The 18,149-nt window shown below is 57.4% G+C and overlaps 1 protein-coding gene across 2 annotated transcripts in view; it reads right to left on the bottom strand.

The window, feature by feature from the left end:
* DSCAML1 (DS cell adhesion molecule like 1) overlaps positions 1–18,149 on the bottom strand; it is a 349,712-nt gene that overhangs the window by 69,757 nt on the left and 261,806 nt on the right. For both annotated transcript variants that reach the window (XM_086679019.1, XM_086679020.1), the window contains 3 exons: positions 10,215–10,493; positions 9,692–9,811; positions 8,641–8,817 (listed from right to left, as the gene is read on the bottom strand). In XM_086679019.1, coding sequence (XP_086535145.1) covers positions 8,641–8,817; positions 9,692–9,811; positions 10,215–10,493 — 576 coding nt within the window. The remainder of the gene's footprint in view (positions 1–8,640; positions 8,818–9,691; positions 9,812–10,214; positions 10,494–18,149) is intronic.

Genomic DNA, 18,149 nt, shown 5'->3' with positions numbered 1-18,149 from the left:
CTAGGAAACAAACACAGGGATCCAGCGCGGGAGAGAGATCTTCCCGCCAAGTGCCAGGGAGGAGAGGCCGCGTCTCTCCTCGGTGGAGCTGGAGGGGACTTTCCACCCCCTGCACCGTGGGGAGCCCGCTCCGTGTTACACTCCCACCCCACGCGCTGGCGGTAGGCAAGCAGGTTCAAGAGTCTGGGAGGGCCACGCACACTCGACCCCTACCCCCAACCCCAGAGAGAGACACTCACTCAGTGAGCGCTCCGTGACTGCTGAATAATGAATGAACGGCGGCAGGCCTGGGCACGAGCAGACGTGAGCTGGAGAAAATCTTCAGAAACCCCATCTGGCCGTGTCTCGAGCCTCTGCAGACCTGAGAGGCCAGACGCAAGCCCGGTGCTCCTGGGCTGGAGGCCCCGAGGACCGGGCAGGGATGGGGGAGGGGGAGGGGTTCTGGGGGGATTCTCCAGTCTGCCCACCGGTCTCCTCCTTTGTGGCCCAGGACAGGACACCGGCCAGCTACACACAGACTCGTGAGTCACCGTAGGGGGGTGGGCACTGCATGTGGGCCAGCAGGCTGCTCTAGGTAGAAACCCCGGCAGTGTGTCAGCCAGTATCCGGCTGCCTCAGAGCACGCCGCCGTCCCACCTCGCCCTGGCCAAAGCGAACACACCCGCCCTCCATTCTCATCTCCTGCATTTCTGCCGGTGGCACCACGGTGCTTCTCATCGTGGCTTCAGGCCTTGGCTGTCCCGGCGCCTTGGTCCAACGCATCATCAACGCCTGGTGCTTTTTCCTTCGTAATGACTCTTAGATCCCCTGCTCAAGATCCTAGCATCACTTCCAGATGTCGGTGCCACTCTTTCTACGAGAGCTCTCTCCCCGATCCCAGGCTGCCACCCTGTCATTAGAGTTTCTCCTCACGGCCTTCCACACGGCTTCCTACCCCAGGGCCTTTGCTCGTGCTATTCCTTCCACCACCTCTTCTTTAAGGCTCAAGTCCCACTCCTCCAGAAAGCTCTGTCTGACCATGCCTGTCCACGCTGGGGTTTTCCTTCTGGGACCTAACATTGCACCGATAGCCCCAGACCCCTTGCACGTGGTCTTGCCTTGTTTCCAGCTCCCTCACTAGTCTGTCAGTTCCTTGGGGGGCAGGAGTGCTGATTTATCAGGAAGTGCATGTTTACCGCGTGACTGATCCAACGATTTACTCTGCTCCTACCATGCAGAGAGGCTTCGATCATAACTGGGAGAGCAGATCTGGGCTCCTCACTTAGGGTGGGGTTTGGAGGCACTGCTTCAGCTCTTTGCCGGCCTGCTTCTTATCCAGTAAACTGAGCCACCCAGTGATAACCCCAGCTCCCTTGTGTCTCAAAGTGTTTACTGTACCTTGATTAGCACGTAGGATACACATAATCCTTTGTTAATCAGATCTGCTGGAGCTGAACATAAGGAAGGCCTTGAATGACACCTCAGAGCCCAGACCCATCTGGATGCTCTCCTGTGGTCACAGTCACAGGGACTGCCTGCCCCCACTGCCTAAAGCCTCTAACAAGGGCACAGGGGCCCCAAAGAGCCTGGGGACAAGACGTCCCCAGTACAAGCACTTTCACATTGGGAACGGAGGTTGTACATGGGCAAGGTCACTCCCTCCTCCTATCCCTTCAGTAAAACACTCCTCCGCTTGTCAGGGGGCCCGGCTTGTCATGGTGATGAGGGGAGGAGAGGTCAGGGAAGGGGGCTGTCCCACGTGGAGACTGTCATTCTACCCTGACACCTGTGCAAAGGACCCTTGGGGGGCTAGGTTTGGCATGTGATGTGACTTGCTCCAATGACACAGCTGGCCTCTTGAGGTCAGTAAGATCTCCCACGTTTCTTTGGTTCAGACTTGTCTTTTTCTGTAAACCCTGAATGTGGCCCATTTGTTGAGCTCTGTTAATGCCTTAGGGGCTGAGGGAAGGGGAGAGAAGGATTCTGATTTCTCTTAACAGAGGAGCAAACAGAGTCCAGGGAGATGAAGTGACTGGCCCCAGGTCACCCAGGGTGTAATGGGGGACACTGAGATAAGAGATCAGGACTCCCATCTCCCTGCTCAGGGCCTTCCTGTCCCCTGAGCCATCCACTCATTTCGGCGTCCCTGGGTCCTGCACAGGGTGGGTAGAGCCTGGGCGGGCCCCTGGCTGCGTACCCCCTGGGGAGGGTCTAGGGGCGGGGAGTGCAGGACGGAGCCTGGCCTGGTGACAGGACGTGTCCAACCTCTCTGCTCACCCCTGTTTGAGGAAGCAGGAGACAAAGTGCCGCTCCTCACTCTATGAAGTTGAAGATCAATAAGGCCAAAGAGCCCGCTGGATAATTATTGCCATGGAAATCATGGCAATGGCTCATTCCCTCCTCCCCTCCCCTCCGTCTCTCCCTCCTTTACCAGAGGCTGGGAGGCCAGGCCCCAGGCTTGCAGAGACCCTAGGCTTGGCACACACCAGGGTGGTGCTCCCTCGGCTGCCTCGAGGCTGGGCAGGTGAGGCTGACTGGTGACCAGCACTGGGGTGGGCAGGGTAGGTAATGTGCCCAAACTCCCCGGCCGTGGCAGGGCCAGCGTTGGACCCAGGCTGGTGTGACTCAGCAGCCAAGCACTGTCCTTCTCTGCCACCTGCTACTCTGCTTTCCTGCCTCTTCCCCTGACTGCCGAACTGGCAGAGAGGCTATCCTACCCACCCTTCGGCCAATCAGGGAGGCTCATCAGGGCAGAGGGAAGCACCAAGGGGGTGACCTGTGACCCCGCGTGACGGGACCAGAACTCTGGGCTGGGGTCAGTTGGCCTGTTGTCCCCAGCAGGGCAGGCCAGAGTGGGCAGAGGCCTCTGCTGAGCTAGATGCCAGAGGCAGGCATTCCCACAGAGGGCCCGGCCTGCAAGGGACTCCAGTCTGGTGAGGACACAGGCCCTCCCGCCAGGGAGCACAGAGGAAAACCTTGGGCCAGGTACTTGGCCTCCTCATGCCTGTTTCTTCTTGTGTGCAGTGAGGGTCCTTCTGAGTATGTGTGCGGACATCCCAATCCACACGTCCCGGGGCCTTCTGCGTGCCCTGCAAACAGCCGTCCCTCAGGCCTTGGGGTCATGCTGCTGGCAGGGAGTCAGGTCCCTGGGAGGACAGACTGAGGAAGACACTGTGGAAGATCCTAGAAGTCAGCTCGGGGCATTCCCTGGAATGTGGTCCAGAAAGGGAGTTGGGGGCTCTGGGGAGTCATTTCCTTTGGCCATAGACTCCTTGCCCTGTGGGAGGGGCAGAAGCTCTGAGGGCCGAGGAGCCCTTCTAGAGCCGGAGCCCCAGTCACTGGGTCTGTGGGAGGTGCTGCTTCTGCCTGACAAGAAAGTCTTTCCTTTGGGCAAATTTGAAATTAGGACCATCTCGGGTCATTGGATACACCAGACTTTGCATCCCGCCCTCTGTACTGCACCAACGGTCAACCGCTACCCAGGCCTGGGACCCCCCTTCCCCGGGTGGGCTCCCTCCACTCCTCCAGTCCCCACTTGGGCTCCATTCTCCATTCTCCTGCCTTCCAGTGACTCTGCGGCCGGGTGTGTGCCTGTGGAGGGCTCTTGGATCTGGCTTTAATTGGTCTGACATTTTGCTAAACAAACAAATCAAAACTCAGACCAAACAGAGAGCCCTTATGGGTTTAATTGGCCATGGGTTCTGCCTTGGCCCAATCACTGGAGCCTTTACAAAGTGGAGGGGAGTCTGGGGGATATAACAGAACCTGTCTAATCAGGTAACCTGCTGCCTAAGAGGGCTTCTGAGTCCAGGGAGGCACTGCCGTGTGGTGGCACAACATCAAAACACAAGCAGCCCCTTGCACTCCAGACTAAGCAGCCTGGCTTTGTACCTGCCTCTCCATAAAGCATTCCCTTTGAAGATGGTTTATTTTTTTTTCCTGTGTGCCCGCTGGAGCAGGGATTGCCTCCTCCTCCTCCTTTTGGTCATTATCTCTCTCTCTCTTTTGCATTTTAAAAAGGAGATAAAAGGTAGCTGGATGTGGTATTTTCTTCTGTTAACTGCATTTATTCAACCAAGTTCTGGGAGGAGGTCTGGTGTCCCGAAAGGACCATGTGCACACTGCTAGAGTCATGGATCGTCTGAGCTGGACAGGACGTTGGGATCGTTTGGCGACTAGCTGCTAGTGTGGGCCTCTTCTTGTACAGACGAGAAAACCGAGGCTCAGAGGCGGTAAGGGGTGGCTCTTGGAGACGTGGCTGGTGGGTCACGGGGCCAGGACCAGCATCCGGTCTTCCGGCTCCAGATCTTTGCTCTTTCTACCAAACCATGAGTCCACAGAGGCAAGCTCTGGTCTCAGCTGGGACTGTATCTGCCAGTGACCTTGATCCAGTGCCCTACCTTCTTTAAGAAGGAGCTTTTGCCTGCTGACCTCACAGGCAAGGCAGGGGAAGAACCTTGGAAACTATTAAGTGCTGGCCTTGTGAAAGCGGCAAGACTGGCCTGGACGCTCAGGCAATCACGGGCTTAGCTCACACCAGCACTCTGGGGGCCAGGAGGGCCCGGTTGGTTGCCAACAAGGATGTCCGGGGGTTGGAAAACCACCTGCCCACTCTAACATGCCCTTAGCAACCCAGGGCCCTGAGGATAGGCTCTGCATGGCAATCCTACAAGCATCAGCTCTGGAATGCCAACTCCCATCAAAAGTCCATGCTACTGGGGCGCCTGGGTGGCTCAGTCGGCGGAGCGTCCGACTTGGGCTCAGGTCATGATCTCGCGGTCCTCAGGTTCGAGCCCCGCGTCGGGCTCTGTGCTGACAGCTCAAAGCCTGGAGCCTGTTTCGGATCCTGCGTCCCCCTCTCTCTCCGCCCCACCCCTGCTTGTGCTCTGTCTCTCTCTGTCTTTCAAAAGTGAATCAACATAAAAAAAAAAAAAAAAAAAGTCCATGCTACTTAGAAAGAAAATACCTAGCTTCCAAAAACCACCAGCACCTGGCATTTCATTTTCCCTGTCCTTCCTCCTTCCAGTGTGTGGCAGGCACCTAAGTTCCAGCTCAGCAGATGACAGTCGTGGCCTTCGTTGCCCCCATGCCCCGCGCTATGCCTTTTCCTCTGGTGTGGGATACCTCCACCGCCGTCCGTTCCTGCCAGAATCCTTGTGTTCTTCCAGCCCCACTTAGAGACTCTTGCTTTTGTGGTGCCTTTCTTGACACTCCCTCGTTCACCCCAAAGTTAAAGTTGATTTCTCCATCCCTGATTCTCTTTGTATCACTTTGCAGCCTTGGGAGGCATTTATTTTGTGCACTATAGTCATTTGGGGTATAGGTCTCCCTCCTCCTCAAGATTCTAAATTCCCCAAAAGCAGCAACGGTGTCTTACTCGTCACTCGATTTTCAGCACCCAAAACTAATGATTACTAACGATTATCGCGTGCGTATTTTGTGTCACGTACTGTATCGAAATTGGGGCTTGCAGGGATCACTGTCCAAGACTTCATAGCTCTCAGCGGGCAGACCTGAGATTCGAACCCTGATCTGTCTGGTTCTAAAGTCTATGCTCGTAGTCAGAGTTTTATTGATGTATTTAGTGAGTGCTCAGGGGAGATCTACTGAGTTATCATTGGAAACTGTAGGGGTCCATGGTGTAGACACTTCCCAACAGAAACCAGCCACAAATGATGCTTTTTATAACGTATGTCCCTTTGATGTGTTTACTTTCTTTTCGTCTAAAGTGGGGATTAAGGTCAATAAGAAAGCGTGAGGTCTGATAAGGTGGAGCCATATTGGGTCAACGTTTTCTCGAGCGTGTTAGAGGCACTGAGGCTGGCCTGGAAATGGGCTTTGAGGGAGGCCTGGAAATGGCAGGTCTCTGTGGCCAGCTCTGCAAGTGGGTGGGGGGAGCACTGGTGATGCCGTGTCCGAGATGGGTCAGGGATGGCTGGGAATGGCTTGCCCTCCAGCAATCTCATTGATGACCCATGCGCCCGGCTCTTTTAGCTTCCAGGGCCCTTTTAGCTGAAGTCAGAGCGGGGAGATGGGAGAAGGCCCAGGGAGAACGGAGGAGGAGAGGACAGAGCAGCACGGGGGGACGTGCGAGGGGACTAGCTGGGGGTCGGCTACCTGGAACAGTATGGCTGTGTACACGCAGCAGGGTTTAGCTCAGAGACAGTCCCCGAAGAAAACTGGGAACACCCGTGCCCCACCCCAGCGCGCACCCCCCTTCCTCAACATTGTCACTCTGTCACAGGTAATCTTCCGGCAGCTGAGGAGTGTGTATGTAGCGTGATTCGGGCTGCTGCAGAAGGGTAGACAGACCCTCCAGCCCCGGACAGAGGCCCTGCCGCGCTCAGTCCGCCCATACCCACTGCCCTCGGGCCTCAGTTGCCCCTGGCCCTGCGCCTCCTGTCTTGCTGGCATTCGGGGCAGCACAGGGGCCCCCGGCATGGCTGGGGCAGGTCACTGGGGAGCATGGGAGACAAGGGGGCGCCTGCGACACAGAAAGCGTGTCAGGAAAAGGCCATCTGAGGAGCACGCGAGCGCGAGGGGGGTGAGACGGCACAGCTGGAAGGCAGCCTGGCGGCTGAGGGCGGTGGCGGAGCAGAGGCTGTGTGAGGAGGTGCTGACAGACCGACTCACAGGCGGTGGGGAGGGAGGTGCGGCGAGCGGGAAAATGTGACCCGAGGTGTTGGTGAGACAGCAGATGTGAGAAAGGCATGTGCGTGTGCCTCGCTGTGGAAGGAAGCAAAGGAAAGCGACAAGGCGGCTGAGATTAGGGAGCAGGTCCGTGTGTCTGTGTGTGTGTGTGTGTGTGTGTGTGTGTGTGTGTGTGTGTGTGTGATTTTGTGTTGCACATGCTCACAAGGCTGGATTTACAAAATGTGCTTCCTCTGAGTATCTCTGGGTGTCACATAGCTGCTTCCTGGGTTGTGCAGTGCGGACAGCACAGAAAAAAGGCAGGCCCTGGGAGGGGAGGGGAGTTGCTCAGGGTCCCCCCCCAGGACACCAGGGACGGCCTGACATGAACTGAGTCTCCTCACACAGCCCCCCTCCTGACTGCCGCATCACCCATCACCCAGGTCCCTCTTGTCCCGCCAACCATGCGCCACGAAGCCACAGCCAGGCTCGTCTGGTAGGATCCCCTAGTTTAGAGAAAACAAGGGCAAAAAGGGGGCGGGGGAAGCCTAAGGGTCTGGGCTCCCTCCTCTCTGCCTCCGACAGCGGCGAGATAAGGATCAAATACCAAGGATGGTTCCAGAAGGAGCCTGCTATTCCTCTCACCTCACGCAGGCAGAATTAGCGACGTCCGCCCCGGCTGAGGGATGTAGATTGATTGCCTGGTGTTATTAAGGACAAAGTGCTTTTTGATAGTGTGAGGAAGCAGCTCCCCAGGGCGGGGATTCCGGCGCTCGGAGCTCCCTGAGCATCGATCGCTGGGGCTCCCCTGTCTTGTGCTGAGCTGAACACAGGCGCCGGCAGGCGATAAAGAAGCTATGATCCTCAGCCGGGGGACCCCACACCGGGCAGTCATTCCCACACCTACCCCGCAGGGACTGTTAGTACGAATAACAAAACTGCTAAGTTTTCCGCAGCGTGCCGGGGGCCAGCGACCATACTGGCTGCTTGACACATGTTATCGGACGCACGCTCGACACGGAACGTAACAGGCAAAGGTACTACCACAGTTTTCATCTTCTCTGTCGGGGAGAATGAGGTACGGCGAGGCCAGGCAAGCTCGTCAAGGTCACAATAAGTACAACGTGGCGCCCAGACTCACACTTGGCTTCGGTCTGGTGTTACAACACAGGCTCCCACCGCTGTCCCTCGTGGCCCACGGTCCGTTGCCCGACCCAGAGCCAGATGGACACTGTTCCCCTGACACGACACCTGGGGGCCCATGATACAGACCCCTACGAGTGTCAAGGGATAGGCTCGTCTGGTAGGAATATCTGGGTGACTTGACTGAATTCGGGAATATTCTGGGCTTCCAAGGCCCACGAGGCCAGCTCTAGGTCCGGGGATTTGGAAACCATAGAGCATCTAGTGATGTGTCTTGTTGCTCTTTTGGCTTTCCCCCACTATCTTCCCCTTTCTGTGATGAGTTCCCGTGTTACTCAGACAGTGTGGTCGGGGGGGTGGGCTGGAAATAAACCTCAGGCCCAGGGAAGAAGCTGGAGCCTAGACAGGTGAGGTGACCTGGCCAAGGTCCCAAGGCTCATCCCGTAGGACTCGGAGCCCAAGGTTTTCCGCCCACAGGCCTTTCCCCCACACTGTGTATGAGGTATCCTCCTTTCTAGGCCACAGACATGTTACGCACAGCAGGTATGTATTGGGCGGCAGAAGTTAAGTGTTTGATAGGATCGTGCAGTTGGAACTGCCAACCTGCGTAGCAAAGCGCACAGAATGTGACCCGGTACTCGGGTTCAGCAAACCAGGAGCTTATCACGACGGCAGTGGAGTGAGCTGGGGCTGTTTAGGGAGAGGACCTTGTTTTAGATGAGCGGGGGTCCCGAGTGCACCTCCGACCGGGAGCCCTCCCTGCCTCCCGCCCACATCTGGAACAGCGGCAGCCGGGCTGGGAGGCTGGGTGGGTGCGGAGACGGGCCCCGGCCTGTGGTCGGGGGGGGGGGGGGGGGGCTGGGAAGTCCGCGTGCGGGCAGGACTCACTCTTGACGGTGAGGAACATGGATTTGCTGATGTCGGTGCCCACGCCGTTGCTGGCCTGGCAGAGGTAGTAGCCCATGTCCTCTTCCAGGACGTGGCGGATCAGCAGCGAGCTGTTGGCCAGGATCTGGGTGCGGCCGGTGAGGGGCACCGGGTGGTACTGCTGCGGGCTCCCGCTCCCTGGAAGGAGGCGGCCGTTAGGGGGCTGGTTCCCCGGGCGAGCGGGCAAACCATCTGGGTCGGGAAGGGCTGCCCCAAGGGATGCCCTCATGGCCTTCTCTTGCTGCTCTAGGCCTATTTTGTGGCACCCCGAAGGACTCCTCTGGGCGACAGGAAGAGCCTCACAGAGGCCTGGCCCTGCCCTGGCTCTCAGGTAAGGAGGTGGAGTTGGGGGCCTCAGCTCAATGCCCACCTGGGCACTGAACTTCGGGGCTGCACTTGGAGAGGAAGAGTTGTTTTCTGGCTGCTTGGCCACAGGCAAAGGGGAGATGGAACCCTCCAGTGGCAGTCACCTGGTCTTGGATAGAGGCCAGCCGTCCTCCAAGGGGGGCTTTGCGGTACCTCCTCCCCATTCCCCCAGTATCAGTGATGGGCATGGTCTACAACAAGGGGCTAGCATGGGACCTAGATACCAAATGTATCCCTAGGAAGAGGAAGGGCTCCAAGAAGGACCATAATCCCAGAATAAGTTGACTGGTGACAAGCGGGAGTCAAGGAGGTTCTGGGTCCCCGGGGCAGGGTGGGGAGGGCTGGGGAAAGCAGGCAGATGCGGAGTTCTAGGGCTGGATGGGGGGAGGGGAGAGATCAATCGGTGGGGACAAGAGGAAATTTGGAGTCGGCACGACCGTCGTTCCTGGTCTGCAGAGCCCTAGGGGTGGCTGAGGATAATCTCCAGAGCAAGTATAGCCTGGCGTCCCATTAAAGCTCAGAACCCGGCTCCCGCCACCCCTCTGCACCCCTGCCAAGGCTGGGAGTTGTGTGCAGGAAACAGGCCCAAGTCCCTTCTCCCCATTCCCTGACCGTGCTCGGAGACGCTGGCTGGCCAGGGGCTCACCCTTGGCATGCTTCCACATGACCTTGGGCGGGGGGTAGCCATCCACTGAGCAGTTGAGCACACCAGCTTTGCCATAGATGCCGTCCTGGTTGTTCGGCTGCACCACAAATCGAGGGGGCACTGCGGAAAGAGGGAAGGCGGGGAGAAACAGATCATCTGTCTCTAACGGGTCTTCTAGAGCTTTGGGTGCCTTCCATTCTGTGCCAGCCCCGTCTGGACCATTATCAAGCCGGCAGCAGGCAGCTCTGAAACCCAAGATGCTGAGGGCTTTTGCTGAGCACCGGGAGTCCTGAGTCCCCAGCTCTGACTCTGTCAATGACTAGCTGAAAAAGGGTCTTCTCCTCCCCCAAGGGTCTTCCGGGTCCTGGTCCGGAAAGTAAGAGACTTGGATTTCTTGATCTCTAAGGCTTCCCAATGGAGCCAACGTTCCCTCAGCCCGTGATTCAGAGCTTGAATCTAGAGAGACTGTCAGCAGCGGACCGAGCTGGACCCTCCCTCCCTCGCCACCGGCCTCTCTGCTCACCACGCACGATGAGCTGGCGCTCCCGGCTCACGGTGGCCGCCGCGTTGCTGGCGATGCACGTGTAGTTGCCGTTGTGCTTGAGGGAGACGCTGGAGATCTGCAGGGAGCTCATGAATTCCTTGCTCTCGATGGTCACGCCCGAGCCTGAGATGATCACCTGTCCGTCCTTCCTCCAGGTGATACGGATGGGCATGTCCCCCGAGGACACCACACAGGGGATGTAGAGCAGCTGGCCGATGGAGGCAGGTGGGAACTCAAAGGGCTGGATCAGAGGGGGTACTGGGAAGGCAAGGGGGAGTGCTGCTGTCAGCCCCCAGCCCCTCTGGCTCCAGCCTGGCCAGCAGCACGGGCTCCCTGCCCCACCCGACTCCTCCTGACCCTGGGGCTGGGAACAGAGTTCCCGGGGGCACCAGGGCCTTGTTCCATACACGCAGGATCCCTTGGGGTGCCACTGTCCCTTGGTGCCCATCCCCTTGCCCACCCAGGCCTGGACCCACTGTCTCTGTGTAGGGCACTGGCTGGCCGGCATTAATCCTGATCCTCAGATTTTCCCCGGAATTTGGTGATGATTCACGTGCCTCTTGATTCCCATCTGCCTGTGGACACAGCTTGGCTTTCACCCTGACGGCCCTGCTGCTCCTCGATGGCCCTGTGTCACTTTCTCATCCCAAAGATGCGTCGGCTCTCTGGGGGCCTGGGATCGACAGGGATGCTGTGCCCCGGATGTTGGGGGTGGAGGAAGGGTGGCTCTGAGACTGTCCCCTGTGCATGCCCCACAGCTGTGCGCCTAAACCCAGGGTGCTGCCCGCTGGCCTCCTCCTGCCGAGGTGCCGTCACCCGCCCCAGCCCTGTCCGCTGTCATCAAGTGTTAGCACAGGTGAGGGGAAGCCCTTGTCACTGGTTGCTGCGTCTGCCTTATGCTCACCCTCTCACCGAATCCTCCCACCAATAACGTGGTGTGGGCTTAACCGTCTCCAGTTTACAGACGAGAAAACTGAGGCTCGGAATGGAGAAGTAATGTGCCCTGGGTCATCCAGCTCCTAAGAGGTGACGGTGGGATTTGGGACCCGGTCTGCCTGCTCTCAGAGTCCAGGCTCTCTCCCTTATGCTGCCTGCATGCCTCTCTGAGAAAGCCCCAGACAAGCCCAGCCCAATGACCCTTTTGTCTCATCCGTGAGCTCCCTTTGGGTGGCACGGAGGAGCAGAGAGAGAGCCCTGTCATTTGTGAGGCAAGCAGTTTGCTGTTTGTCCCGCTAAGTGGCATCCACGCAGCCTCCCTCTCCCCGCACCCCATCCTCCGAGATCCAGCCCGCCCCACCGCCCACATCTTGGCCCCTGTGGGTCCTGTCTGGAGCCTGAGCTGCCGTGAGAGGGATCCTCCTTTCTCAGCTCTGGCTAGAGCACCAGCCATTATCTTTATGATAACTCAATTAGGCCACAGTGACTTCCCCAGCAAGTGGGGGGAGAAGGGAGAGAAGGAGACAGACAATTAGCTTAACAAGGATGAGCACCCAGTAGATGAGATCTCCTTTCTGCAGTCAAATAATTAAATTACAAGGCTGTCCACAGTCCTCTGGCCTTCTCCCAGGCACCAGCCCCACCCTCTAGGGAAGCCTGCCACTTTCCACGCTAGGCCCACTCACAGTGGCCACCAGCAAGGGCGAGCCCTGGGGGGGAAAGGAGGGTTAGCATCCTATGCATGCCGGAGGCCCTCCCCGCACCCTAAACATTCTCAGGGCTCGGCAGAGAGCCGCCGCAGCAGAGAGGCCTGGTGTGGGCATAGAATAACCTTTGGCAGCCCTTTGGATCCCTCGGCAAGTTCTCGATCAAGAGCCTAGGTCCAGAGGAAGCGACATTTAGGAGGGATATTGCCCCCATGACCTCTGGGAATAGAGCCATACCCTTCAGCCGGGCCTTTAACTGAACCTTCCCAATGTCATCTCCCACCTCACCCTTTATCCGGCCACAGGGGCTCCATCCATGCACCACGAACACCCACCACTCCCACCCTTAGCTCGTGCCTGGGTGAACACCGCTGGGCATTTGTACTTATTTCCCACCGTGTGCTCCACCAAGGGCCCACATCCAGGCCCAAAGTCCAGCCAGGTTTTCTGGGGCTTTGGTCATCGTCTGGATCTCCCCATCCCCGTCTCCCCTGGGTTGGGGCCTTGCCCCAGTATTCTGGATAGTTTGCTGGGCCTTGGGTATCTCCACATAGATTTCTCTAGAACCCTGACTCTGGTAACAGCCCAATGCCCGTTGCTGAGATTTCCCAGAGGTCTCTCTGTTGAGCTCCACTGATCTCCCGCCCCACCCCCTGGCTTGTTTGGGTGCCGAGATCAGACCGAGGCTTCTGGCCTCATTGGACTTTTTGATGAAATCGCGGCAGAGACCCTGATATGCCTCCAATCTATTTCCTTAGGCCAAACAGAACCGGTCCTGGTCCAGTTCTCCTTCCCACAGAGGCCCAAAGCCAGAGCCCGCAGCACCCGGTGTGCACCTTCACCATGACAGCTGTCACATGGCGGTGAGGTGGTGGTTTGCATTGCCACCTTCCCTGGGGGGCTGGAGCTCCTTTAGGGCAGTAACTAGGACTGATTTTCCTGGCAAAATGCGTGTGTGTGGGGGGGTAAGAACGAATGTATGTTCGGATATTATTTCCTGGGTTGATTTTAGAAGTTGAACTGCCAGGTGGGCAAGGGGTGGGGAGAACACAGGAGAGGGGTCCATCCAGAAAATGACGGGGGTTCTATGCCATTCCTCAAGACGCTGCACTTATGCTATGGGGTTTTGGAGCCACGAGCTTGTCCCTTGGTCCTTCCTGGGGGTCAGGCCCTTGCTATCATAGCCCCAGAACTGGCTCCTATGCACACTTGAACATGACCAAGGGGAGACAGGCTGCAGTGACGGGCTGCGGAGGAGGACGTGTGGACAAAGCAAGGTGCCGGGAGGTTCCGCCAAGGGAGGGGAGGGCCGAGGGTTGTCCAGTCTGAAGGACTGTGCCCTGGGGATGGGCGGTCAAGTGCTACCTTTCCACTGAGAACAGAACAAGTAGAGAGCAAAAGATTGAAGTCAGGGAGGGAGGTTTAGCTCAAGCAAGGGGAAGACTGTCTCTCTCAGTAAGAAGGGATTTGGATAATGGAACAAGTTACTAAGGCAGGTTAATTCATTAATTAACTAATTCATCTAATATTTATGAAATGCCTACTCTGTGAAGGCATTATTATGCTCTGTGTGGGCTGGGGGAAGTAGAAACATGCTTCAAATACAGATAGAGCCCCCAGGAGCTCATCGTTTGCTAAGGAAGGCAGGATATTTCCCTCAGTGATTATTGGACAAGCCCCACTGGAATATACAGATGCTGAACTCTGAGCAGCGAGACATATCATCTGGCTGGGTGACCGCAGCCTCACGGAAGAGGTGGCATTTGGACAGAGAGTTAAAGGACCCTCCTGCTGTCAAAAGGACATGGGGTGAGAGAGAGGGGAAAGGCTGAGCCATGGGGCAGAGGCCACCCGGGGGCTGTCATTCCCTTCTGGCCTTCGGGAACGACGTGGATGGTTACTGAGAGGCCAGTGGAGGAGACAGTGGCCAATATCCATCGGGGGAGGGGGCGGTTAGACATTCACATGCACTGGCCAGAGATGTCCTGTGGGAGGCAGATGACCAGACAACTCACCAGAGATCGGGGGCGGGCTCCTGGCCCCCCTCCACCCTTTGCCCCTGCTGCAGGCCAACAGGACAGGTGCGACGGTGTGGTTGATACGTGTCCCCTTAGGAACCTTTCGGTGGAAGTGCTAGGGGCTAGAGCTGCTCACAGAATTTCTTGGCTCCAGGCGACTATTCCGATACCCCCATAACTGCAGGCGCAGCGGGAGGAAGAGAAAGTCTAGGGGTCCTGGCTCCTTCACAGACTCGCCGACCACCAGGAGGGGCCCTGTGAGCGAGAGGCTCTGAGAAGCAGTGTGTGTGGGCCCTGTGATGGGTACGTGGGCAGCTGAGCTGACGTGGGGCTGCTTTCTGACCTGTGAGTCCGTAATGTCTCCCCCAGCGCTCAGAGGTGGGCATGAGCTAATCGAATGTGTGGGTGTCCATTTTTGCCTCTGGGAAAGCAAGCCTCAGCGACGGCGGGGGTGGGGGGTGGGGTGGGTGGTGACCACCTCTGTGGCAGCAATGATCAGAGACCTCTTGAGTGCTGACTGCGTGAAGGCCCCCCTCCTGGCCCTGAACCCCAGCATATCCCCAGCACCCAGCCCGAACGTAGGCGACACAGACACCATGTGTCCCGCGGTCCTGTCTCAGGAAAGCCCTGCTCTGGCGACAGTCATCTTTGGTAAGAGGGCGACTCTGCTCTGAGAGAGGCAGGGCCGGAGCAAGGTGCTACAGTGGCAAAGAGGCTAGAGGGCAGAGTGGCTAGGGAGGTACAGTGGTCATGTCAGGTCCAGGAGGTGTCCGGCCACCATAAAGCCTTTATGGCCAGCTGCTTGGGAGTGTTGCACAGACAGGGGTGTGCTGACCACCGGCCCAGACCGTAAACACTCTATGGTGTCTCTCATCATCCATCTTTTTAAAAAAAATTTTTTTTAACGTTTATTCATTTTTGAGACAGAGAGAGACAGAGCATGAACGGGGAGCGTCAGAGAGAGGGAGACACAGAATCTGAAACAGGCTCCAGGCTCTGAGCTGTCAGCACAGAGCCCGACGCGGGGCTCGAACTCACGGACCGCGAGATCGTGACCTGAGCCAAAGTCGGACGCCCAACCGACTGAGCCACCCAGGCGCCCCTCTCATCATCTGTCTTTGAGACTGATCCTTCTTATTTACTGCACCTGTTCAGCAGAGAGCAGAAACCGGGGAAAGTTGGAGTGGGTGCTTCTGCGGCCCAGAGATGGGGAGAGAGCCACGCCTAGCAGCTGGGGGCCAGACTCCGCTTTCGGTGTAAGTGACCGGAGGCCAGTCACTTCCCCACCACCACCCTGCCTCTGCCCCCAGGCCTCAGTTTCTTCATGGGAAAAGTGGAGGAGTTGGGCCAAGTAATCTCTAAAGCCTCTATATTTTAGGAATAATAATAACTTCGCTTCCGTGTTTTTTGCCCCACAACCCTCTCTTCTCAGGAAGGCCTCCCCTGACCACCCTATTTAAAATCGCAAACCACTCCCCCCTCCCTTTGGCACTCTCATCCGTGCTCCCTATTTGACACGGGGCATCTTTTACACACGTTATGCATTTTCCATTTGCCCGCCAGAATGGAAGCTCCCTGAGGGCAGGGATTTTTGTCTGTCTTGAGTACAGCTGTGTTCCTAGGATAGTGCCCAGAATCAAGAGGCAGCACAATAAATGTCACTGAATCAGTAGATGCTGTTTCCACATCACCGTCATCACCCTGACCACTGTCAGCATCTTGAGCTCTGTCCAGTGGAGGATGCTTGCTCCTATGTGCCAGGGCCCCTCTGCTGAGGAATAGGGCCACCGGCAGCAGCTTTCTTGATGCCCCCTTCTCCCAAGTGCCACTGGGCTATCTGCCCCTGTGGAACCTGCCCTGTCCCCTTCCTGTGGATGCTGGTGGGTTCCTTCCAAACCTCCGCCTCTGCTGATAGCAGGCAAGTGGTTAGGTGACTGGCTCTTTCTTAAGCCCCACCCTGTGATCACAGAAACCCCCAACCCATTCACGAAGGTAGAAGGGGCCCTCTTCCAAAAGCTCCAAACACGTGGCAGGCACTGGTTAGAGCAGCGGGGGGCAGACTGAGTGTGGGCGGGGAGCAGGGGCATTTGGGAATGAGAGTATGTGGGTGTCCTTTCCTGTTAGCTCTCCACGGGGACCTGGTACTATCTTCTGGTCCCGGCCTTGCTTAGCATGGGCAGAAAGCCCCTTATGCCCTTGTTTTCGTTCCAAAGGCCCTCAGAAGCTCAGATTTGGGGATGGAGATGTTCTCTCACTGAGCCAGAGCCAAGGAGCCCCAGTTGCAGCCTGCCTTCTTAGTTAATTAAACATTCAGCCCGCGTGCCCAGAGATGCTTTTATGCTACATTATTTTTCAGCTACAGGGGGCCCTAAAGACATCAAATCTAGGTTGGATCTATGTGCCCTCCTCTTAGCATCCTGCCAAGGATGTCTCTGGATGCCCAGAGACAAGCACTTGCCTTCCCTGCAGCCCTGCTCTCCCCCCGCCAGCCAGTGTCACGGGCACCAAATCCTCACTCTCTCCCCTCGGCCCTCCCACCTCGCTGGGCCATGGTAGGCGGACTCGGGCAATATTTCATCTGGTTCCACTTACAGCCACCTTTCGTGGCTCAGGAATGATGCCTGACAGGAGGGTAGGGGCAGAGCAAACATTTGTGCACGTGTGGCTGCCAGCGTGCGTGCATGTGTGCGTGTGTGTGTGTGTATGCGCCTGCAAGGGTGGACAGGTTAATGTATATTAACCTATGTGTGTGCACATTTGTTGCACGGACACGCGTACAGTATGTGCTAATAAGCACATGCGTGCACACGCGTGCACAAAGATGTCTGCACATGTGTGTGCATGCGTGTCTGGTGTGTTATGCTCTCAGCCCAGCGTTTGAAAAATTCATCAGAATACAAGCAGTCCCAGAGGGAATGGTGTCAGCGGTTGCTGTTCCAGCTCATGGAGCAGCATGGGTTTTTGCCCCTTCCCCACAGAGAGAGCCCATGGCCCCACAGAGAGGTGGGGGGCGGGAGCGACTTCCGCTCGATCCCACGCATCCGGTGCCCTGTCCCACCTCCGCCTTGCCCTCGTCTACACTCCGGGTCTCTGCTCTGATCCTCTGAGCGGGATGCGTGTCCCAGCCTGGTCGCAGCAGCGGGCAGAGTGCCGCCTCTGGGCCTGTCCCTCCTCACCCAGACTCACATCGTGGCGGTTCCACACCCAGGGCCACCGCCTCCACCTTCCTCCTCGAGTAGCTCTTGGAACAGCACATCAGCTAATCAAGCCGTGTGCTCCTAATCAGCTCTGATGGGTTCTTCTGCAAAAGTGCATTCTAATGAGGTGGGGGGAGGGAGCCAGGGGGTGGGAGGGTGAAGGGCCGGAGCTTTCAGAGTGGCAGGGGCCTGGGGTCCCGGAGCCCCTCACACAAATGCTGCTTCTTGGTCTGGAGAGAAAACAAGGGACGACACACCCCTCCTAGGGCTGGATTTTCAGACTGTGAGGGCGGGGAAGAGGGAATGTGTGCACATGTGTCCCTACTCTGTACACACACATGCCCTGTTTGACGAATGCCAGGCTTTGTGCTGGGTGTGGGGGACACACGTGCCTGGTGCATGGGCTCTGCCCTCTAGTATCTCTCTCTCTCTCTCTCTCTCTCTCTCTCTCACACACACACACACACACACACACACACACACACACTCACTTTCCTCTTGTCGCTCAGCACAATCACAACAGGCCCAGAGAGTCGCTGAGACGGAATGCATCAGATTCAATTCATTAGGACTGATCGCTCCCTGAATGGGGTTGAATAATTGATGAGCAGAAGCAGCTTTCAGGATGCTCAGCGTACTCTGAGGCTCACTGGAGCCCTGTTATTTTTTTTTTTTTAAGCCAACAAACCTGGCCAAATGCTCACTGGTGCAGGCGGGCGAAGGGAGTGGAGCAAAGGTTAGATGTTTTAATATGTGATGTTTACAATGTAAACTCTCGGTCCACTGCGTGTAACGGAAATGGATACGGCCGCCCTGGATGCTGGGAGGGGGTAGACAGGCTGTGCTGTATTCAGCGGCCACCAAGCTGGGGATGTGGCCTGGGGTGGGGGGTGGGGGGTGAGGCTCCCGCCAGCACGAGGCCCCAACCCGGGCAGAGGCATTAGGCTGAGGCGGGGCCGGGGTGCCCGTCAGTCTAGCTGGGGTGCAGCGGCAGGAGGCAGGGAGGCGGAAGGCCCATGCCGTCAAGGTCTCCTGTCACCTCCCCGGGCCTGAATT

This window comes from Puma concolor, chromosome D1 (genome assembly GCF_028749965.1).
Source record: "Puma concolor isolate L17-30 chromosome D1, mPumCon1.1.hap2, whole genome shotgun sequence".
In the NCBI taxonomy this organism is placed as follows: Eukaryota; Metazoa; Chordata; class Mammalia; order Carnivora; family Felidae; genus Puma; species Puma concolor.
Note: the sequence above shows the minus strand (reverse complement) of the source record. Positions and strands in the feature narration are given on the sequence as shown.